This window comes from Saccopteryx leptura, chromosome 2 (assembly GCF_036850995.1).
Source record: "Saccopteryx leptura isolate mSacLep1 chromosome 2, mSacLep1_pri_phased_curated, whole genome shotgun sequence".
Classification (NCBI taxonomy): domain Eukaryota; kingdom Metazoa; phylum Chordata; class Mammalia; order Chiroptera; family Emballonuridae; genus Saccopteryx; species Saccopteryx leptura.
The window spans coordinates 341,231,969-341,255,270 of record NC_089504.1 but is presented as its reverse complement, the minus strand read 5'-3'; the positions used below and the strand labels follow the sequence as shown (position 1 = coordinate 341,255,270).

General features: G+C 50.9%; 2 protein-coding genes across 2 annotated transcripts; one reads left to right on the top strand and one right to left on the bottom strand.

Moving 5' to 3' along the window:
- On the top strand, nt 1-10,815 carry NLE1 (notchless homolog 1). Its single transcript, XM_066363862.1, has 13 exons — nt 1-99; nt 221-364; nt 1,731-1,948; nt 2,556-2,635; nt 3,814-3,890; nt 4,061-4,158; nt 4,458-4,650; nt 5,425-5,560; nt 5,731-5,777; nt 7,070-7,272; nt 9,448-9,607; nt 9,711-9,781; nt 10,454-10,815. Exons 1-13 carry the CDS (start codon nt 82-84, stop codon nt 10,464-10,466), a joined length of 1,458 nt encoding a protein of 485 aa, XP_066219959.1. The 5' UTR covers nt 1-81; the 3' UTR covers nt 10,467-10,815.
- Nucleotides 10,816-12,176: 1,361 nt separating this feature from the next.
- Nucleotides 12,177-21,340, bottom strand: FNDC8 (fibronectin type III domain containing 8). Its single transcript, XM_066366290.1, has 5 exons — nt 21,311-21,340; nt 20,806-21,071; nt 14,052-14,430; nt 12,861-13,097; nt 12,177-12,401 (listed from the first exon to the last, which is right to left on the bottom strand). Exons 2-5 carry the CDS (start codon nt 21,003-21,005, stop codon nt 12,249-12,251), a joined length of 969 nt encoding a protein of 322 aa, XP_066222387.1. The 5' UTR covers nt 21,006-21,071; nt 21,311-21,340; the 3' UTR covers nt 12,177-12,248.
- Nucleotides 21,341-23,302: the final 1,962 nt, after the last annotated feature.

Below are 23,302 nucleotides of genomic sequence, written 5' to 3'. Positions count from 1 at the left end.
TGTCGCAGGCTGCGGCACCATTCGACCACGGGGCGGCGTTCCGTCCCGCCGGAGTCTTTCTCCTCCACGTGGGGACGCAGCATGGCGGCGGCGGTGGCGGTGGGTGTGCGTGAGGTGGGGCGGGGGCGTCTCAGCAGGGCTCCGGGGCTCGGGGGAGGCGGAAGTGGGGACCGTTTGGTCCCAGCCACGTGGTTGATGCCCGCTGCGCTTGTTGGCTCAGGACGAGGCGGCGGCCGGCGACGTGCAGCGGCTGCTAGTGCAGTTCCAAGATGAGGCCGGGCAGCTGCTGGGCTCCCCGTTCGACGTGCCCGTGGACATCACGCCGGACAAGCTGCAGCTCGTGTGCAACGCGCTGTTGGCCCAGGTGAGCGGTGGGCGGCGCCGTCCGGGCCGGGCCCACAGGGGATCTGGAGACCAAAGGTCTAGAGCTCAAGGGCCCCCACCACTCGCCGGCAGTGGGTGATGCACCCCAGCGCGGGTCCGAGGGGTGCTCTGGGGGAGGGTCAGAAAGATGCATCAGTGTGAGACCGCTTCCGACCATCGCAGCCCACCTGCGGAGACTGCGTTTTGAAAGCATCGGGTGCACTGTCAAATGATTCCTCGCCACAGCCCCTCATTAATTATCTCCATTTTACAGTGTAACCCGGACACATTAAGTTACCCCCACGATGCTACGTAGTAGATAGATTTGGAATCGGAGCCCAAATGGGTCAAACTAAAAGCCCATGCTCTTAACTTTCAAGCCAGTGTTTTCAGTGTTGCCCTCGCTTGGGGTGGGAGGTGCTTAAAGAAGGAGTACTAGGACTCCACCCCCGCCAGACTTACTGCACCAGACTCTGGGGTGAAGCAGAGAGTCTGCATTTCCAAACAGCGCTTTGGATGCTTCTACACATTACACAGCATGGTGCGGTGATTTGGGAAACACTGCGTACACTAATCCTGGACTTTAGTGTTCTTAAAGAACACTAAAGAATCTGAATTAGTCATTAGCAATGGGACGCTGGGCTAATTACTTAGTTGTTCGGAGCCTCATTTTTATTTTTTTTTTCATCTATCAAATGGGGATATGAATGCCTACCACCCAGGGTTGTTGTGGGGTGCAGATGAAGGATTTTAACGTGTTCTGTAAGCATCCTACAGTTGCTCTTCAAGGATTAAAAAGGTTGAACTCTAATGGGGAATGATGGGCGTGGTGGTGGTGGGGGTAACTCAAGCCGGGTGGCTGAAAAGAAGGAAGCTTTACCTCCCCACAGCTCAGTGGGCAGGCTCCCTGGTGCACGTGGCCTCTGCCCATCTTTTTTTTTTTTTTTTTTTTTTTTTGTATTTTTCTGAAGCTGGAAACGAGGCAGTCAGACAGACTCCCGCACGCGACTGACTGGGATCCACCCGGCACGCCCACCAGGGGGCGACGCTCTGCCCATCCCGGGCGTCGCTCTGTCGCGACCAGAGCCAGTCAGTCTAGCGCCTGAGGCAGAGGCCAAGGAGCCATCCCCAGCGCCCGGGCCATCTTTGCTCCAATGGAGCCTTGGCTGCGGGAGGGGAAGAGAGAGACAGAGAGGAAGGAGAGGGGGAGGGGTGGAGAAGCAGATGGGCGCCTCTCCTGTGTGCCCTGGTCGGGAATCAAACCCGGGACTTCCACACGCCAGGCCGACGCTCTACCACTGAGCCAACCGGCCAGGGCTTCTGCCCGTCTTTTGACGGGAGAGTTGCCCTTTTCCTTTGCCCTCCAGGAGGATCCCCTTCCGCTGGCTTTCTATGTCCACGACGCTGAGATCGTCTCCTCGCTGGGGAGGACGCTGGAGTCCCAGGCAGTGGAGACGGAGAAGATTCTAGACATCATTTACCAGCCGCAGGCTATCTTCAAGGTCCGCGCGGTGACCCGCTGCACCAGCTCCTTGGAGGGGCACAGCGAGGCAGTCATTTCTGTGGCCTTCAGCCCCACAGGAAAGTAAGGATGGCCGCAGAATTGTGGTGGGGAGTGTGGGGGTGCAGCTTCTGGCTGGGGTGAGGAAGGTACCCCCAAGTTATGATCAATGTGGACTCAGGCTGCCTCCCAGAGACCCAAGCTCTGGGCTCAGGTTGCAAGCAAGGGACTTCCTGAGTGAGGTTTGGTCCACAGAGACCAAGGACACCTGCCTTGAAGAGTCCTTCCTGGACTTGATCTCAGGAGGTCTGAGCTGCAGGTTCAGCTCTGCCCCTTCTAGCTGTGTGACCTGGGTAAGTCACTTAACCTTTCTGAGTTAATTCTTCATCATCTGTGAAACTGATTTTCTTTGCTTCTCACCATCCTATGAGGATAATGAGAAGCTTTAAGTTTGGTTGTAGCTGTGGCAATTCCATTTAGGAAGGCAGAGAAGAGAAATGGCCTCCTGGGGTCTTCTCCTGGATGGCATCAGTGTTAACATTTCTCCTTTTCCGGGGAGTGAGAAAAGTCCAGTCCCAGATTCTATTCCCAGAGGACAGTTGAATAGGCAGCAGAAACGGGCAGTATTTCAGGATTGGGCCCTACCCCTTATCCCCACTGCTAAAGTCAGGCAGCGTCTCTTCCTCCCCAGGTACCTGGCCAGTGGCTCTGGAGACACCACTGTGCGCTTCTGGGATCTCAGCACAGAGACACCTCATTTCACATGCCAGGGTTGGTATGCAGTTAGCCATTCAGGGAGGCTTAATGGTGGGCGGGGGATTCACTCAGGTCTAATTCCTGAGGAGGCCCAGAACAGATTCCGCCTCCTTCACATTCATGTAAGTGACTGCCTGTTCCTAGAGACTGTACCTTGGAGCCTAGCCAGCCACTTATAAACAAGCAGGCTAGACCAAAGAGAGCGTGGGGTTATGGGAAGAGCCAGCTGTCTAGTAGCAAGGAGAACTTGACTTAAATCCAACCTCAGCCATAGTGGTTTTTAAAGTGCAGCAGAATCACCTGGGGGGGGGAGCCTTGTTAGAATACAGACGTCTGGCCCTGGCCGGTTGGCTCAGCGGTAGAGCGTCGGCCTGGTGTGCGGGGGACCCCGGTTCGATTCCCGGTCAGGGCACATAGGAGAAGCGCCCATTTGCTTCTCCACCCCCCCCCCTTCCTCTCTGTCTCTCTCTTCCCCTCCCGCAGCCAAGGCTCCATTGGAGCAAAGATGGCCCGGGCGCTGGGGATGGCTCCTTGGCCTCTGCCCCAGGCGCTAGAGTGGTTCTGGTTGCGGCAGAGCGAAGCCCCGGAGGGCAGAGCGTCGCCCCCTGGTGGGCGTGCCGGGTGGATCCCGGTCGGGCGCATGCGGGAGTCTGTCTGACTGTCTCTCCCCGTTTCCAGCTTCAGAAAACTACAAAAAAAAAAAAAAAAGAATACAGACGTCTGGGTCCCAACCCCAAAGTTTGTCTCCTTACATCTGGGGTGTGGCCTGATAATTTGCATTTCAGTTTCCTAGATGGTGCTGATGCTGCTGCTCTGGGGACCACACACTAGCTGAGCAAGGACCCTGTATGTGTAGGGCATACTCCCTTTCTAAGCTTGTTTTCTCTTCTGGAAAGTGGGGATGATAATTCTTGCTTTACCCCATACCTTAGAGCTATTGTGGGAATTTCAAGGGATGACATATATGAAAACATGGGATGTCACGTAAGGAATTATTAGAAAGTGGCTTTGTTGTCTGTGCAGCAAGATGCATGGCCCTAGCACAGGGTGCATTCTCCCGCTGCCTAGGAAGCCCGATCTTTCCTTTCATTTGGTCATTCACTTATTCAGCAACTAGTTTAGGGGTCCCTGCTATGTGCCAGGCATTGCTAGGAACTAGGGATAAAAACATGTTTCTCTCTCATATTCCTTAGGACACAGACACTGGGTCCTTAGCATATCCTGGTCCCCAGATGGCAAGAAGCTGGCCTCGGGCTGCAAGAATGGCCAGGTAGATGGTGGTCAGGGTAACTAGGCAGGAACTCTGGGACTACCTTTGTGGAGCTGGGTCAGAATTGGGTTCTGGGTCTTCAGGGAGGGAGGATGGGGCAGTGAGTGGGGGGGTCTTCGGCGGGGCAGGGAAAGGTTGGGGACAGTTACTACGTGAGCTCTGTCTTTCAGATTCTCCTGTGGGACCCAAGCACAGGGAAGCAGGTGGGCAGGACCCTCGCTGGCCATAGCAAGTGGATCACGGGCTTGAGCTGGGAGCCCCTCCACGTGTAAGTGACAGAGAGCTGGGGTAATAAGGAACAGGGGTTCAAAGCTGTCCCCCCTTCCGGCTGGATACAGGGGGACGAGGTGTGCAGTCTGCCAGTGACTGTGGGGCAGGAAGTAGGGAGGTCTTCTGTACCTGCGTTGCTGCTCGGGAGGGGGCTGTTCATCACAGGGCCTGAGAGGTGCCTGGAGGTGCAGCTGTCTAGACACTGTCCCTGACCCTTGAATTGGGAATGGGGAGGTGCCATAGGAAGACGGCGTTGCCAGGTCAGCAGCGAGGTCAAATCTCCCTCCCCCTCCCCAGGAACCCCGAGTGCCGCTATGTAGCCAGCAGCTCCAAGGATGGCAGTGTGCGGGTCTGGGACACAACCTCGGGCCGCTGTGAGCGCATCCTCACCGGGCACACCCAGTCAGTCACCTGTCTTCGGTGGGGAGGAGACGGGCTTCTCTACTCTGCCTCGCAGGACCGTACCATCAAAGTCTGGAGGGCTCACGATGTAAGAGCTGGGAGTGTTCAGAAACCAGTGTGGGGAAAGCTGAGGCCTCTGTGTGCCAGCACTAGAAGGAACACTGACCAGTGTTTCCTGAGCATTCTGAGAGCCAGGCCAGGAAGACACTTTGGGAACAGGGGGTCCTGTGGTTGGTGTTGTGTTATTGGGGAGGTCCCAGTGTCCATTAGCATGGACAGGCTCTGGAAATTCCTGCTATAGGAGGCCTATTTAGCTTAATTTAATTTATTTATTTATTGACAGAGACAGAGTCAGAGAGAGGGACAGATAGACAGGAAGGGAGAGAGATGAGAAGCATCAATTCTTTGCTGCGACACCTTAGTTGTTCAATGATTGCTTTCTCATATGTGCCTTGACCCAGTTCGGGGGTCTACTGCTCAAGCCAGCGACCATGGGGTCATGTCTATGATCCCATGCTCAAGCCAGTGACCTCAGGGTTTCGAACCTGGGTTGTCCACATCCCAGTCTAATGCTCTATTCACTGTGCCACCACCTGGTCAGGCTGTTTAGCTTTATTGAACGTGCCTTATCCCAAACTTACTTAACTGGAGCCTTTTAATTCTGACACACTTCTTTCCATAAAACATGTCAGAAACATTGATTTGAACTAGTACCCTCTTTTTACAATGAGAGATTGAGGCCATGAAGGTGATTAAGATCGCAATGAATGAAGGTCCTGATTCTGAGTCTCCTCGGCTAGCCAGGGGTGCAAGTGCCCCTAGATAGAGAGTTGGATGTCTGACCTATCTCCTTCTCCCCTAGGGCGTGCTGTGCCGGACTCTGCAAGGCCATGGCCACTGGGTGAACACCATGGCCCTCAGCACTGACTATGCCCTGCGCACGGGGGCCTTTGAGCCAGCCGAGGCCTCAGTTAACGCCCAAGACCTGCAAGGGTCCTGTGAGTGCGCGGGAGGAGGCGGGAGAGCTGCTTGGTAAAGAGCCAATTCTCTAGCTTATTAAAGTATGAGAATTGGACGTAAGCTGTGGGGGGGGGGGGGGTTGCTGTTGTGTTGGATCTTCTAATCAGCCTCGCTCCTCGTCCTCTCTCCCTCCGGTACGTGGACACAGTGCAGGAGTTAAAGGACAGGGCTCTGAGCCGATACAACCTTGTGCGGGTGAGTGATGGCGCCAGCGCGTCCTGCCCTGTGCTCTCCTCTGCTCGTCCCCGTGACGCCGCAGACACCCAGCCCCTCTGCCCTCTCGTCCCACCTCAGACAGCATCTCTTCTGCAGAGCTGTTCCTGAAAATTCTAGCTTATTCTCCTAAGAGCCTAACGTGGTAGGGATCATTTTATTTCATTTTGTTCCTCTATTGATTGCATTCCCATTACTTTTCTTTTTCATTTTATTTAGTTTAAGGAACACATTCACATGATCTAAGAACGCAGAAAGTAGATAATGGAAAATCTCTCCTTTCTCTCACACGTTCATTTATTTGTTCCTTCTGGAGGCTCTAGTGCCACCAGTATCTTGTTTCTCCCAGAGACTTGTATCTACACATGCATGTAGATATATGTACACTGTATACAGTACGGTCATGTGCTGCATAATGATGTTTCAGTCAACAACAGACCGGACATACGACATTGTTCCCAGAAGATTATAATGAAGCTGAAAAATTCCTGTTGCCTAGTGAAGTAGCTGTCCTGACATCCTCTTGCAACAAATGACTCGTGTTTGTGGGGATGCTGGTGTAAACAGAGCTACTGCGCAGTCAGTCATGTAACAGTACAGCACGTGCAGCTGTGTACGGTGCATAGTGCATAGTGCTTGCTGGTAATAAAAGACCATGGTGCTGGTTTATGTATTTACTGTATTTCTCATTGTTAGCAGACTGTACTCTTTAAGGTTTGCTGTGAGCAATATGCCATGTTATGCCGTCAGCAGCCTCATACATCCCATGTTTGCTTGTCTCTAACTCCATCATTTTCTGCTGTGCTTGATTTAATCTCGTGTTCTGTCCAGTGGCAGGCTGTGCGGGCTCTCGCCTAGGAGCAATAGGCTGTACCATACCACCTAGCTCTGTAGCAGGCTACACTGTCTGGGTTTGTGTAAGTGCACTCTGAAGTTCCCACATGCACAATTGCCTAATGATGCATTTCTCAGACTGTATCCCCATCATTAAGCAGCACAAACCCGCGTGTAAAATCCTTCTCCTTCTTCACACACCATCTCTACCTTGTTATTTCATGTAATTACATATCTTAGAAATTATCCTGTGTTCATAAAGTTTCCTTTTGGGGGAAGTGACTCACATAAGTTAGTGGCTGGCTCAGGCCTCGGTGCCTTGGTGCTCCTGTTCCTGGCCTCCAGGCTGGTATTGAGTAATTAGTAGCGTGTTTGCTGCTGAGGTGAGGCTCTCCCGTCTGAGACCGTGTCCAACATGGCGTGCTTTCTGCCTCCCCTAGGGCCAGGGCCCCGAGAGGCTGGTGTCTGGCTCAGACGACTTCACCTTATTCCTGTGGTCCCCGGCAGAGGACAAGAAGCCCCTTGCACGGATGACAGGACACCAGGCGCTCATCAACCAAGTGCTCTTCTCCCCTGACTCCCGTATAGTCGCCAGTGCCTCCTTCGACAAGTCCATCAAGCTGTGGGATGGCAGGACAGGCAAGTGAGTGGGAGCGTGGGGAGGGAGCAGGAGGCCACTGTTCCTGTGGAAGGGGCTTGGCTCTGCCGCTTACTAGCTGTGTGGCCTTGGCACCTGGCTTTTCTGAGCCTCTGTTTCCTCTTCCTCTTCTGTAATGAGTCCCCTGACCTGTCAGCTATGTTACAAGATTTGAATAAGATGGTATATTTAGCAGCAGCAGTAAGTAGACACCAAGAACACTCTTTCTCATCTAAGGAGAGAAACGGTTTTCAAGCTGGCCTTCCTCAAAGTGATCCACAGACTAGCAGCAGCAGCAGCCTCTGGGAATTTGAAAGAACTTCAGTTCTCACCCCAAGACCTTGTGAATCAGAATCTGCTTATTTTAATTTTTTAAAAAATTAATTTTCTTTCCAATTATCGTTGATATACAATATTAGTTTCAGGTGTATAACATAGTGATTAGACATTTAGATAACCTTATGAAGTAATCGCCCCAGTAAGTCTAATATTCATACATTGTTGTTACAGTATTATTGATTATATTCCCTATGTCTTACTTTACTTTCCATGACTGTTTTGCAACTACCAATTTGTACTTCTTAATCCCTTCACCTTTTCCACCCTTCTTGCAACACTCCTCCAGTCTTTTGACCATCAATTTGTTCTCTGTATATATGACTTTGTTTTTGTTTTGTTTGTTCATTTATTTTGTTTTTTAGATTTCACTTAGCATAATACCATAGGTCCATCTATGTTGTCACAAATAGCAATATTTCATTCTTTTTCATGGCTGAGTATTATTCCATTGTAGATATGTACCACATCTGCTTTATCCGTTCGTCTGTCAGTGGACACTTAGGTTGCTTCCCTGTCTTGGCTATTGTAAGTAATGCTGCCGTGAACATGGAGAAGCATATATCTTTTTTAATTAGTACCTTAGGTATTTTTCAGGTAAATACCCAAAAGTAGAAATGCTGGGTCATATGGTAGTTTTATTTGTAGCTTTTTGAGGAACCTCCCTACACTGCTTTCCACAGTGGCTGCACCAACGTACATTACCTGCTGTGGTGCATGAGGGTCCCTTTCTCCACATCCTCACCAACACTTGTTTATTGATTGATGGTAGCCACAGAATCTGCATTTAAATAAGGTCACCGGGTGATTCTGCTTGTCATTAAGCCAGAGAAGCACTGGTACAGTGAGGCACAATACCCTCGGGGTTATGAGTTTGGAACAGGGGCAAAGGCCTGGGCGAGAAGGAGCAGGGGGAACCTTGGCACCTATGTGTCAGTTGTATATTTTCACACAGCAACTTTTTGAAATAGGCCAATCAGTTTTTTAAGGGTAGACAACTGAATTTCAGCCCTGGTTGAAGAGCTCGGTTGGAGCGTTGCTCCAGAGCGCCAGGGTTGTGGATTGGATCCCTGGTCAGGGCGTGTGTAGGAGTCAGCCAGTGAATGCGCGAATGGGAGGAGCAGCAAATCAGTGTTTCTCTTGCTCTCTACCTCTTCCTCTCTTCTAAAAATAAAGTAGAATAAAGACAACTGAGTTTCAGAGATGCCTAACAACCTGTCCCAATAGACATAGCTAGTCTGGATTGAGCTGAAAGTTCCAGGTGGGCCTGGCCCAGCATTTCTCTGTGCCACCTGTCAGCAAGCAGCTGTCATATTGGGGGAGGTCAGGCAGATGGGCTGAGCAGATGGCCGCACTGGATTCTGAGACGTGCAGAGTTGAGTGGGTGTGGAAGCCTGGCAAGAGGCACCCTACCTACAAGCAACTCATTTGGAGAAGTTTTACACGTGCATAATGGGCTTTAATGATTAAGTAGGTTTGGGAGGGGCCAGGCAGTGGGAATTTTTTAAATTCCTAGGTAATTCTAACGTGCAACCAAAGTTGAAAACTGCTGCTATGGGCATAGAGGACCCTTCAGACATGTTTGAAGATCTGATCTCCAGCATCAGTAATTTTCAATCTTTTTACACTTGGGGATCAGTGAAAATAGAATTATTTCAGGGATTGCCAAGGCAGAAATCACCCCGAGCATAAGCAAATTCAACTAAGGTCATTGGGTCTACAATCTTCATACAATATCAGGGTGGTTAACTCTTTACACAGACAGGCACAAAATTTCTGGCAGATCAGTAGGTGGCCCAATGGTTGACAAACACTGTCCATCGTCATGTTCTTCCCTGGGCCCAGGTATCTGGCTTCCTTGCGTGGTCATGTGGCTGCTGTGTACCAGATTGCGTGGTCAGCCGACAGCCGGCTCCTGGTCAGTGGCAGCAGTGACAGCACATTGAAAGTGTGGGACGTGAAGGCCCAGAAGCTGGCCACAGACTTGCCAGGCCACGCCGATGAGGTACGGCCAGCTCCTGTGGGCCGGGGATGGGTGTGGAATCGAAGCCTGACCCTTCTTCGCTGTCCTTACTGCCTGACTTACCTGTTCTTCCTCTTTGGTTTAGGTGTATGCTGTCGACTGGAGTCCGGATGGCCAGAGGGTGGCAAGCGGTGGGAAGGACAAATGCCTCCGGATGTGAGTTTAGGGGAAGTGGCTGTTGGTGTGCTTGGCTCTGCTGACCTTGAGTTGGTCACTCTTTGTGACTTTCCCTTCTGGCATTGAATTCTGAGGCCCGCCAGGTGCTGAGAACGTCCTGAGACGGTGTGTGGTTCTCAGTGGGCAGTGGAAGGGTTGCGGGAATTGCAGGGATGACGCGAGACTGACAGTTTTGAAGCCACTCTCCAAAGGACAGGTCCAGGGTTGTTCCAGGGTGAGGCAGTAGTTCTTTGTTCACACTGGACCTGGCAGTCCTGAGATCTAGTTCAGACCCTGGCTCTGCCTTTCAGTGTGCAGTCTTGGAGAGCACAGTTAACCTGTCTGCAGGTTATCAAACTTCAGTAGACAGGATGATCAAAGATAGGAGCTGGACGCACCTTGGAACGGGAAGCATTGTGTACTTGTAAAGAACTGTCGCTATTTGTCATTCAACAACCTTCGTGGGCGTCCCAAGGCCAGGCCCTGGCATGAGGCTCTGGTATGGGGCCCTGGTGAGGCAGGCAGTGGATGCCCAGCCTGAGTGAGATGGTAGCTGGGCTCTGGATGGCTGAGGGGAAACCACCTTCTCCCTGTGGGGGGCTCCTGGGGTTACATGGCAGCCTCCCTTTCCTGCGGTGCACTCCCCATCCTGTTCCCTCCTCTTCTGCACAGATGGAGGAGATGAGAAATCCCACGGCGCTCTCTGACCTCCACCTGGACTCGGCCTGGGCCAGCTGCCTGCCCTGACGGAGACCAAAGGGCCAGGGTGGTGACCCAGAGAACAAGTGTGGCCTGCTGTCCTTGCACAGCCCCCCGTGGGGTCCCTCCCCAGAGTGGGAGGCCGGAGATCACAGGAAGTTACCGTGGACTCAGCCATTGGGCGTCACTCTGTACCTTCCTGGTGCCATCCAGGGTGGCAGGAGGCCAGGCAGGGACTAGACCCCTGCGGCTGCCCCTGCCTCCTTTCCCGGGTGTCAGCTCTATTCAGGGGCTACCCCAGATTCTGTGACCAAATAAATAACTTATATTTTGTGTGTTTGCATTAAAATCTCTTGTATAGAATCCCAGAGCTCAACCAAGGTGTGTGCTAAATCAGTTTAGCCTCCCTGTACTGGTCTACACCAAAACCAGACTGGCCAGGACGTCACCTTGCCTCTCCTCCCACTGCCTACAAGGGACAGTCCAGCTGAGGCTGGGGAGGTGGCCTGAGCCCCATGATAGTGTCCAGAGGATAATCAGAGGCTGTGCTGTCCGGTGTGGTATGCACTAGCCTCGTGGCTATTTTAGCAGTTCATACAGTGAGAAATGCTGTTCTCAGTCACACTACTTGGGGCTACTTACGATACTGAACAGCACAGGTAGACTACTGTCACCATCAGAGGGAGTGCTGACCACTGCCACTCTAGGGGTGCCTTCCCGGGCCTCACTCAGCACGCTCTCGGCCTGCCACGCACTGAGCACTGCCAAGCTCGGGATACAGGTACAAAGGCGATGGCTCTCCCAGAGGGCTCGCTAACGGCGCACACAGTGGGGAGAGCTCTAGTGGAAGTGGCTGTCGTGATATGGAAGGATGGTTCTCTCATGAGGACTTCATGTAGTGAAGGGACTCCCCACCAGGACGTCCACAGACCCTAGAGCAAGACCTCGGCCTCCATGCATCCTGCCTCCGCTTTCTCCTGTTCATCGCTAAGGTGGGTCAACTTGTTGAACTTCATCTAGACCACCCTTACATGGACTGCTCAGGGCCGCAGCATTTCCAACCTCGTGTTTCAGCCTCCCCCAGCCCCATCTCTGCCTTTACAGCTCTGCACGTCGCCAGCTGTGGTTCCCAGCTTCCACCTTCCACATCTGCAGTGATGCTGCAGGAGGGGCAAAGGGAGGCAGCAGTTGATGAGCTCCTGTCAACAGGCACTGCACGTGCTCTCACGTGACTCAAAGTGACAGCCATGCCTGGAATGGTCTCACGTGCCCATATTTTTGATGAGGAAAGAGCCTAGGAGGCTGTAAGGGTTTGTCCATGCCCTCACATCCAAGAAGAGCCAGAATTAAATCAGAACCTGCCCCAAAGCTTGTGTCATTTGCACTGTGTCCCTTCAGAGCTCAAGTCTGATGCTGACAGTGTGCAGGCTGCCACCACCGCTGTCCAATGTCACTGTTTTTCCTGGTGTGCGTTTTAGTCTGGGTACCAGCCCCTTCCTTAGGGAAGAAAGGGTGGTGTTGGCAAAGCCAGGCAGTAGGTGGTGGTGGCATCTCATTTCCCTACTACCCTTGTTTTCCATCCCCCCACTCTCCTGGCAGAAGCTAGAACAGTGGGTGTCGTGCGCAGAATGAAGCAGAGTTTACGGGTGCTGAGTGACCTGCAGTTCTTTAATGAGGGACCTGGAATTAGCCCAGATCTGGCGAGGGGAGTACCTAGCAGCTGTGGGCAGTGGCTGCCCTGCCCTGCAGTGTCCTGAACCCTACCCCCTTAGTAGGGAAATACGTTTTCCAGATCTTCCAGCCTCCGCATCTCATCCACCTCGATTGTCACTGTTTTCTGTTGGGCTTCCCTGTGCCGCACCGTGATCTGAATGGGGTTGTTCTCAAGGAAGCTGCTCAGGTCATTGGCCAAGGTTGCAAACTGAAATAACGCAAGGAAACCCCTTAGACTCCTTTCCCAGACCTGACCTCCGCTTTTCCCACCTGCTGAATTGCTTGCTAAAGGGGATCTTAGCTAGCCTTCACCCCCCCGTCAACACCAGAAATGGGTACAAAGAAGCTGTGTACTCAGGCCTCTCCCCCACCCGGTGCCTGTCCCCACCACCAGGCTGCTCCCTTCTCTGTCCCCCTTCAGCCTCTTCACTGTTTCTGTCCCAACCCAGTCACAAGTATCGGCACCAAGTTGAAACGTGAACATCAGGGTGATGCTGATGAGTACATTAGTTTGCATTCCCAATGGGCACCAGTGTCCCAGGAGAGAGCAGCCTGGAAGTGGTGTGTATTTACCCAGGGGGAAGGGAGGCAAGCGGGGAGATGAGTTGGCGGTGTAGGGTATCCCCCACCTCCAGAGCCCCTGGGGCCCCCTTCTCCCAGGACTCACCCTGTAGGGCTTGCACCACTTCCCCACCCCGGCTGTGTTGGCGGCACGGACCATGAGGCAGTAACTCGTGTTAGGCTTCAGCTCCATCAGCTTGATGGTGGTGCCCAAGATCTTGTGGAAGATCCATGGGTGGTTCTTTGTCTTGGGAGGCTTATTGCCATTTTTCTCGTCCACCTCCTGCAACACAACCTGGTAAAAACTGACCAGCTGCTTGCCCAAGGCATAGGTCCAGGAAATCTAGGGGAAGAGAACCCCGGAGGCCTCCTCAGACCAGGCTGAGCCTGTCCTCCCCTCACCCCGACCCCCACGCTTCCCACGTGGGTGGGAAGGCTCCACTCCCACCTCTGCCTCCTGTGCCAATTCCCCCCACTCCCATCCCCTGTCCCTGCTGGAGCCGAGGCATCGACATGAAACACTGAGATCACTGATTTGAAACCCCAGGCTTGCCTGGTCAAGGCACAAAAGAGAAACAACTATGAGTTGACGCTTCCCGCTCCCCCACCTTCTCTCTTCTCTCTCTCTAAAAACCAACAAATGAAATCTTAAGCAAAAACAAAAAAACCCAAGATCATCAGATCTGCAGGCACATGAAAGTGTGAAAAGTCCTGGATTGGGGCCTGGGTGTTTCCTCCGCCACTTTCCCACCCATGAGCCTTTGCTCGTGTCAACCCGTCCAGGAAATGCCTTTCCCCCATCTCCAGGTGTTTAAATCTTACTTCTGTGCCCCAGCTCAAATGTTACTAAGAGCTAGGAAGCTAATTCCTGCACCTGGAAATAATGTTTCTTTGCCTCTGACTTCCTGGTGGCACTTGATCTGACCTCTTCCTACAGAAATGAGCCCTTTCTAGCCTGCTCTGGAGCTCCTTACAAACACATCCTCTCTCCTAAACCAAGAAGTTGAGTCAGTATGCAGGTAGTAGGCATCTTCATACTCCCCACAGAGCGCGGCTCAGTGCCTGACACACTGGGGGTGGCCAGTAAGCTTTAACCAAATGCATGAGAAGAAAAACACACCATGGCGCCCTGGCTCCATACTCAGTTGATTAGAGCGTCAGCCCGAAGTACACATGTTGCCAGTTTGATCCCGTCAGGGCACACACAGGATCCATGTTCCTGTCTCTATCTCTCTCTCCCTTCCTCTCCCTCTAAAATCAATAAACTAAACATTAACACACACACACACGCACACACCACGGCCGTGTAATCATTGACTGTGTGTTCACAGATGAAGGGCGCCTCTGGCACGTCCAGGACCACGGAGGACTTCGAGGATGTCGAGGTGGTATCTGTGTCCAGCTCAGGGTCGTCAAAGTCCAGCAGGTCCCCAGGGACTACCTGGGACTTAGATTGGTGGAAGCAGAGGGCCAGGTCCCCTTTTCCTGGATTTCCTGGGTTATTGGCCGCTGGAGAGACAGTGAGTTTGCTCAGCTCACCTTCCAGCAGCCCTGCAAAGAAATTGCTGTTGGGCTGGGTCACGACCAATTTGATGGGATTCAACAAACTGGATGAGATGGGGGAGATGCTGGTGTCATCAGAGCTGCATTCGGAGTCCTTCCCTGGCATTAGCTTCCTGGAGTGGAAGGGGAGACAGGTGAGTCAGATGAAGGAGGTCACCCCAGCCAGCCCATCCAGCCGTGGAAGCTCCCAGAGCCAAGGCTTGGGCCTGAACAGCTCAGAACAGCCTTATTGCTGTGCAGCAGTGCACCTTTCCCACCAGGGCACTTAGTAGTGAAAAATGCAGATTCCTGGTAGCCAGTCCCCAGTTGGGATGGGACTGGGGAAGCTGCTAAAGTTAATAGGATCCTCAGATGATTATGATGCAGGTGTTCTGAGAACCACAATTTGAGAAACACTGCTAAATATTTAAGTCCTACCTCCCAATAGGGAACAAATACTCCAGGCAATGACTACAATGACCTACTGAGGTATGGAAAATACCTAAAAGAAAAATAAATTAGGCCCTGGCCGGTTGGCTCAGTGGTAGAGCGTCAGCCTGGCGTGCAGGAGTCCCGGGTTCAATTCCCAGCCAGGGCACACAGGAGAAGTGCCCATCTGCTTCTCCACCCCTCCCCCTCTCCTTCTTCTCTGTCTCTCTCTTCCCCTCCCGCAGCCAAGGCTCCGGGAGCAAAGATGGCCCCAGCATTGGGGATGGCTCTATGGCCTCTGCCTCAGGTACTAGAATGGTTCTGTTTGCAACAGAGCGACGCCCCAGGTGGGCAGAGCATCGCCCCCTGGTGCGCATGCCGGGCGGATCCCGGTTGGGCGCATGTGGGAGTCTGTCTGACTGCCTTCCTGTTTCCAACTTCAGAAAAATACAAAATTAATTAATTAATTAAGCTTCAGTAATATGTATTCACTATGTAATATTTAATGTAATTGCTAATTTATTATATTTAACAATATTAATATATAGCATATAAAATTATATATATATACATACATATATATGTGCATATATATTTATACATGTATGCTCAAAACCTTTTTTTTTCATTTTAATTTTTTAAAATTGAACTATTTTACACATATCCAAGATATCAAGAATAGCCCTGGCCGGTTGGCTCAGCGGTAGAGCCTCGGCCTGGCGTGTGGGGGACCCGGGTTCGATTCCCGGCCAGGGCACATAGGAGAAGCGCCCATTTGCTTCTCCACCCCCCCCTCCTTCCTCTCTGTCTCTCTCTTCCCCTCCCGCAGCCAAGGCTCCATTGGAGCAAAGATGGCCCGGGCACTGGGGATGGCTCCTTGGCCTCTGTCCCAGGCGCTAGAGTGGCTCTGGTAGAGGCAGAGCGACGCCCCGGAGGGGCAGAGCATCACCCCCTGGTGGGCAGAGCATCGCCCCCTGGTGGGCGTGCCGGGTGGATCCCGGTCGGGCGCATGCGGGAGTCTGTCTGACTGTCTCTCCCCGTTTCCAGCTTCAGAAAAATACAAAAAAAAAAAAAAACACAACAAGATATCAAGAATACTATATTGCCCTGGCCGGTTGGCTCAGCGGTAGAGCGTCGGCCTAGCGTGCGGAGGACCCAGGTTCGATTCCCGGCCAGGGCACACAGGAGAAGCGCCCATTTGCTTCTCCACTCCTCCGCCGCGCTTTCCTCTCTGTCTCTCTCTTCCCCTCCCGCAGCCAGGGCTCCATTGGAGCAAAGATGGCCTGGGCGCTGGGGATGGCTCTGTGGCCTCTGCCTCAGGCGCTAGAGTGGCTCTGGTCGCAACATGGCGACGCCCAGGATGGGCAGAGCATCGCCCCCTGGTGGGCAGAGCGTCGCCCCATGGTGGGCGTGCCGGGTGGATCCCGGTCGGGCGCATGCGGGAGTCTGTCTGACTGTCTCTCCCCATTTCCAGCTTCAGAAAAATGAGAAAAAAAAAAAAAAAAAAAGAATACTATATTAAGGCCCTGGCCGGGGAGCTCAGTTGGTTAGAGTGTCATCCTCATATGCCAAGCTTGCGGGTTCGATCCCTGGTCAGGGCACATACAAGAAGCAACCAATGAATACACAACTACGTGGCACAACAAATCAATGTTTCTCTCTCTCTAAAATCAATAAATAAAAAAGTTTTTTGCCTGACCAGGCAGTGGCACAGCGGATAGAGCATTGGCCTGGAATGCTGAGGACCCAGGTTTGAAACCCCAAGGTTGCTGGCTTGAGCATGGGGTTGCCAGCTTGAATGTGGAATCATAGGACCCCATGGTCACTGGCTTCAAGCCCAAGGTCACTGGCTTGATCAAGGGGTCACTGGCTTGGCTGGAGTCCTCTTGGGTCAAGGCACATATGAGAAAACAATCAGTGAATAACTAAAGTGCCAAACAAAGAATTGATGCTTCTCATCTCTCTCCCTTCCTGTCTGTCCCTCTCTCTCTCTCTCTCTCTCTCTCTCTCTCTGTAATCAACCAATCAATCAATCAATCAATAATTTTTTAAAGAATAATATATTAAGCTTTTACTTAGTCATCCAGCTTCTGAACTAAAGCCTCAGTATAGTTAAAGCCCCCTGGACACTTCTCTCCTCCACCTCATTCCTCTCACTCAGAGGTAACCGCTACAGTAAATTTAAAATTTTGTGTTTATTATTCCTTGTGTGTCTTTATAGGTTTGTTACATATGTATTTTATCCCTAAGCAAGATCTATTTTGCATATTTTTAACTTTACATAAATAAATGGTATCATTCAGTATACATCCATCAGCAGCTTGATTTTTCCACTTAATATTGTGTTTTCCAATTCATCTGATATACATGTAGCTCTGGTTCAGTCATTTTAACTGTTGTTTGGTTTGCATTACAGGAATAGCTGTTACAGAGTAAAACCTTGTCCATGTTTCCCCACTATTAAAAAAATTTTTACTGATGAAATGCAGAATGCCCAAAACTTGGCTTTCACACCTTTTCTTACTTTGACCCAAAGTAATACATATTGCATATTACGTGGCAACTTAGTATACTCATACACACCCATAAAACTAAAACACACTGCACAAACCAGTACTTATTTATGTGTGATGTGCTCTGGAATTTTTGATTCCATTAATTTTATTGTTTGATACTGTTCTCTATCAACTAGAATGAGTTCCTAACCCATGAATGGGTCACAACCTAGAGTCTGAAGAGCACTTGTCTAGAGAGAGCAGTTAATGTCACACAGTGAGTTGGTGGCAGAGTTGGACCTAGAGGCCAGACCTCCTGGGCCCCAGACCTGACCATGCCATGCAACTCCCGTCTGCCCCTGGCACTTTCTGGCTCCTCTCTTCTGCTTCCTACTCCATCTCCCTCAGCTGCTCTGGTCAAGTTCAGCAACCAAATTACCCCTCTGGATCCCTTACTCTAGGGCAGTGGTCCCCAACTTTTTTGGGCCACAGACCGGTTTAATGTCAGAAAGTATTTTTACTGACCGGCCTTTAGGGTGGGACGGATAAATGTATCACGTGACCGAGATAAGCGTCAAGAGTGAGTCTTAGACGGATGTAACAGAGGGAATCTGGTCATTTTTTAAAAATAAAACATTGTTCAGACTTAAATATAAATAAAACAGAAATAATGTAATATTCTTTCTCTGTGGACCGGTACCAAATGGCCCACGGACCGGTACCAGTCCGCGGCCCAGGGGTTGGGGACCACTGCTCTAGGGCATCCTCTGGTTTCATGGTTGATTGATGGGCCAAATTCTTCCTCCCTGTACTCCAGCCCCACTGACCTCCTCCTAAGAAATCCTGATTAGCCCAAAACTCCTGTGCTAGCCCTTGGCGGACATTTAGGATAGATGATTCCCCACCAAGGTCAGAAGAGTCTGAGTATTGCTCCTTTTATACTTCAAGTTGTCCTAATGAATCTCTGTTTTAGATTTACTTTTTCAAGACACCAGTGCCGACGTGGGCATGGAAGGCAGCTGGGCACCAGGCTATCCCCTGAACATATTCTCTCTGATCTTTACAGCAGCCCTGCTGGCTGGGTGCTAGCCCCAGTTTCCAGTGAGGGACTGCGGGTCCCTGATCTTAATTAACTTAATCATCTATAGCTGCATACCTAAGTGGTAGAACTCAGAATTGAACTTGGACTCATAGCCCTAGACTTTCCCACGATAACATGACGTTTCCTATAAGCATCCATCACGTTAGCCATGCCTGCATCCATCACAGGTCCCTTAGGAAATGGACACCATATCTCTTTCATATAATCAGGACTAGCTACATAGTTAGTGGGTTCCCCTCTTCAAAAATTAAGAATTTCAAGCCTGGCCTGTGGTGGCACAGTGGATAGAGCACCGACCTGGAACGCTGAGGTTGCTGGTGTGAAACCCTGGGCTTGCCCGGTCAAGGCACATACAACAAGCAATCAGTGAACAGCTAGAGTGAAGTGACTACTTCTCGTTTCACCTCCCTTCTCTCTCTGTAAAATCAATAAATAAAATCTTAAAAAACATATTTTTCAAGAGAGTGACAGCAGAGTGTTAAACTAAGCACAGGGCCTTTCTAAGTGTGGGCTGCACTTTCACACCATGAAAGTGCCCTGCAGATAATTCCCTCAGCCCACGTCAACCCACACCACCACCCTTTTGTTGGGGACCGAAATATAAACAGGGTATTTTTTACAATCTGGATATCTTGGGGACAGAGGTGCTGGGCCTAATCCCCCACCTCACCTGCCTAGTTAACAAAGAACTATACCTGATTCTCGCTTGTCCCACCCATGTTCCCCTGAAGAGGCTGGAAGCTAGTTTTTAATTGGTGTAAAGTTAGATTTGAATGGTATGGTGGGGGTTGAGTTGTCTTGGAAACAATTGAATTGCTAATGACCACATTTTTTCCCTGAATAAAGACTAAGGCGCTTTTGGAAGCAGCCATGTTACGGCTGAGGAACAGTAGAGACTGTTCTCCGTGCCATCCTCCTGAACCCATCTGTATGTATATATCTTTATGTCTCTGTCTATCATTTACTTAATTCCATACCTTTTCCCGTTCAAAGACCCCATAATAGACTCGTCATGGCTAGACTGCGACACCCTTTCACTGCTTCTCTCCTTCCATTCCTAAAACATTCATTCAGCTTACACATCACTTCTTCCAAGAAGCCTTCCTTAACTGCACACTTTCCCAAGCTACACCAAGCCTCCTCCATTTTCTCAAGGTGTCCTGCCATAGCACAGACCATATTGTATTATTTATTCTCTTTTTAATTTTTTAAAAATTGATTGATTTTAGAGAAATAGAGGAAGGAGGGGGAGAGCATTCATTTGTTGTTCCACTTAGTTGTCCATTCACTGGTTGCTTCCTGTGTGTGCCCTTACCAGGGATCAAACCTACAGCCTTTGGGACAATGCTCTAACTGACTGGGCTAACCAGCCAGGGCCTATTATTCTTGATTCTTCACACACACACACACACACACACACACACACACACACACACCAGGCTGGGAACTTCTTGAAGACAGCGACTGTGTTTTTCAGGGGCTAGCTCAAAGAATTTTTGTGGAATGAAGCAAAGGGAACCCAGAATCACTGAGAGGAGCAGTAAACCTCAGTCTGAGGACAGACCCGCTATTGGAGGGACATAATCAGGAAGGGGAAGGCACCAAAAGGGAAAATTGAGAGAGAGGAGCCATGGAGGACAGGAGGGGGGCAGGGGTGAATGGAGGAGGGGGTGAGGACCCTAACTAGACAAAGGTGATGAGAAGCACTGTCAACAAATCTCTGACTAACCCCAGAAGGCCTCATGGAGTGGGAGGCCTATGCCTACATAACTCCAAGAACTGACTTGGGATCAGGAATCTATGATGCAACTTGCCTACATGCTCTTTCCTGGGAGTCCAGAGCCCAGGTTGTGACAGGTCCAGGAAGTACCTCTTCTTTTTCTGCTTTAAAATTTTTTAACTGATTTGAGAGAGAGAAAGAGCCTGACCAGACAGAGGCACAGTGGATAGAGTGTCGGCTTGGAACACTGAGGACCCAGGTTTGAAACCCTGAGGTTGCCGGATTGAGCACGGGGTTGCCAGCTTGAGTGTGGAATCATAGACATGACCCCATGGTCACTGACTTGATCCCAAAGGTCGCTGGCTTGAGCAAGGGGTCACTGGCTCAACCAAATCCCCCTGGTCAAGGCACGTATGAGAAAGCAATCAATGAACAACTGAAGTACTGCAACTATGTGTTGTTAATGGATGCTTATCTCTCTCCCTTCCTGTCTGTCTGTCTCTGTCTGTCCCTTTCTCTGTCTCTCTCTAAAAAAAAGAGAGAAAGAGAGAAACATTGATTTGTTGTTCCACTAATTTATGCATTCATAGGTTGATTCTTTTATGTGTCCTGACTGGGGATTGAACCTACAGCCTTGGCATATTGGGATGATGCTCTAACCAACTGAACTACCCAGCCAGCCAGGAAATGTCTTTTCTTCAAGCCCCACACTACCCCCAGCTCCAGTCTTAGAAAGAAGGAAAGGATCAAACTTGTGACTTACAGTAGATTGATGTTATCTTCCCCTGTGAGATTAACCAAACTGCCCCTTGAGAAAAGTCGAAGTCGTTTGGTAGCAACTGTCCTGTTCATAGACTTGGGGTTTGGAAAGGGCTTCGACATTTGGTTCAAAACATTGACAGTTTCCTTCTTCATCGTGACCTTCTCCCCATCTCCTATTTTGCAGACTACCTCTGAAGCCATCTAGTTTGTTTGGGACCACAGCCGTCACAGTGCAGGACAACCAAGCTGACAGGAAGTAGAGAGAAACTGGGGGCAGCGGACCCTCCCTGAGTTTGGTTGGGATGGGGTGCAGTGAGCTGACTTCATAATCATCGCAGAGTGTAACAGTTAGGGGTCAGCCTCCCCCTTGATCTGAGGCTGCTGCTGCCCAGGGCCAGGGCCAGGGTCTAGGGTGGGGTAGAGTCAAGAAACAGACTCCATCACCTGTCCAGGTCTAACAGTGGTTCAGCAGCTCTGCCCTTCTTTGAAGCTCTCAAAATGCTTACCGTTGGTGATGCCCTTTGTATTTTTTTTTTTTTCCTGAAGCTGGAAACGGGGAGAGACAGTCAGACAGACTCCCGCATGCGCCCGACCAGGATCCACCCGGCACGCCCACCAGGGGCGATGCTCTGCCCACCAGGGGGCGACGCTCTGCCCACCAGGGGGCGATGCTCTGCCGCGACCAGAGCCACTCTAGCGCCTGGGGCAGAGGCCAAGGGGCCATCCCCAGCGCCCGGGTTATCTTTGCTCCACTGGGGCCTCGGCTGCGGGAGGGGAAGAGAGAGACAGAGAGGAAGGAGGGGGTGGGGGTGGAGAAGCAAATGGGCGCTTCTCCTATGTGCCCTGGCCGGGAATCGAACCCGGGTCCCCCGCACGCCAGGCCGACGCTCTACCGCTGAGCCAACCGGCCAGGGCCGGTGATGCCCTTTGGAGCTGCCCTGGGAAGGAGGAGAAAGATGATGGGAGAAAGGCACCTGGGTGTGGATAGAGGCAGCCCTGGAATGGGTGTATGGGAGTGGGAGGCTGTAGAATGCTGACGCACCATGTCCAGAAATTCTAGGCAGTCAGCCCCCACTACGTCCAGTCTGTGGGCATAGGGAAAGCACAGATGGTACATGGGTTCACGGCTCACGTACCCCCAGATCTTACTGCTAGAATTCTAAATGTGCCACACTCTTACCCCAAGTGTCTTCACGTGTTGAGTGACAATGGAAGGTGCTGCAGAGGGATCCAAAGACGGACGAGACATTATTTCTGTTCTCAAGGAAACCACTTTGCAGTAGGAAACATACAACAATTTCAGGGTGGGAGGAGAGGCCCCTAGAGCAGCACGGGCTCTGCACTTAGATGTGGATTTGTCTCCTTGAAGTCCACCTCTGCACTTGCGAGCTCTCTCATCTTTGGCAATGACTTCATCTCCCCCAACCTCAGCTTCCTAATCTGTGAAATACGGATAAAAACAGCACCTGCCTCATTGGATTATGAGGAGATCGAGAGGAGAGAAACCAGAAGAATGCGGGAAAGGGGGCCTGCAATGTCTGGGATCCTGCGATCAAGCCAGTGACCTCAGGGTTTCGAACTGAGGGAGGAAGGGCTGACTGAGAAAGTTTGAAAAGTAACAAACCACAGCTGTAGCCCCTTTACCAGCTCCCTGAAATAAACTTGCAGCACCAGCAAGGAAAATAGGATATGTGAATAGTCAAGGACAGTCAGACCTCTCTCCTTTTACCCCCTCCCCTCCCAGAGACATAAAAGTCATGTAAGTCTGCAGACAAAAAAGTCAAAGCCTGACCTGTGGTGGCGCAGTGGATAAAGCCTCAACCTGGAAACGCTGAGGTCGCCGGTTCAAAACCCTGGGCTTGCCTGGTCAAGGCACATATAGGAGTTGATGCTTCCAGCTCCTCCCTCCCCCTTCTCTCTCTCACTCACTCTCTCTCCTCTCTAAAAATTAATAAAAATTTTTAAAAAAACACTAAAAAAAAAAGTCAAAGAAATCAGGCACTTGTCACACACCCTTTGCATAGACACTGTGAAAGGTATACTGTATAAGATATAAGAAATCTAACTTCAGGGAGCTCATGCTTTGGTGCTACTAGTCTCCTGTGCTCTATCGGCTACTAATAAATTCCTCTTCCTCTACTAAGTTGTATGGATGTTGCCTGACCTGTGGTGGTGCAGTGGATAAAGCATGAACCTGGAGTGCAGAGGTCGCCAGTTCAAAACCCTGGGCTTGCCTGGTCAAGGCACATATGGGAGTTGATGCTTCCTGCTCCCCCCCCCCCCTAAAGTGAATAAATTAAAAAAAAAGTCTGGATGTCTATTATCCTCTGTTTGGGTGTCATTCTTCCTGCTACAAGATAACTCTGTAAGGTTGTTTTGCTTTTTCCAGAGAATGAGGCCAGGCAAAGGACATTTAGGCCTGACCTGTGGTGGTGTAGTAGATAAAGCGTCTACGTGGAACGCTGAGGTCATTGGTTGCAAACCCCGGGCTTGCCTGG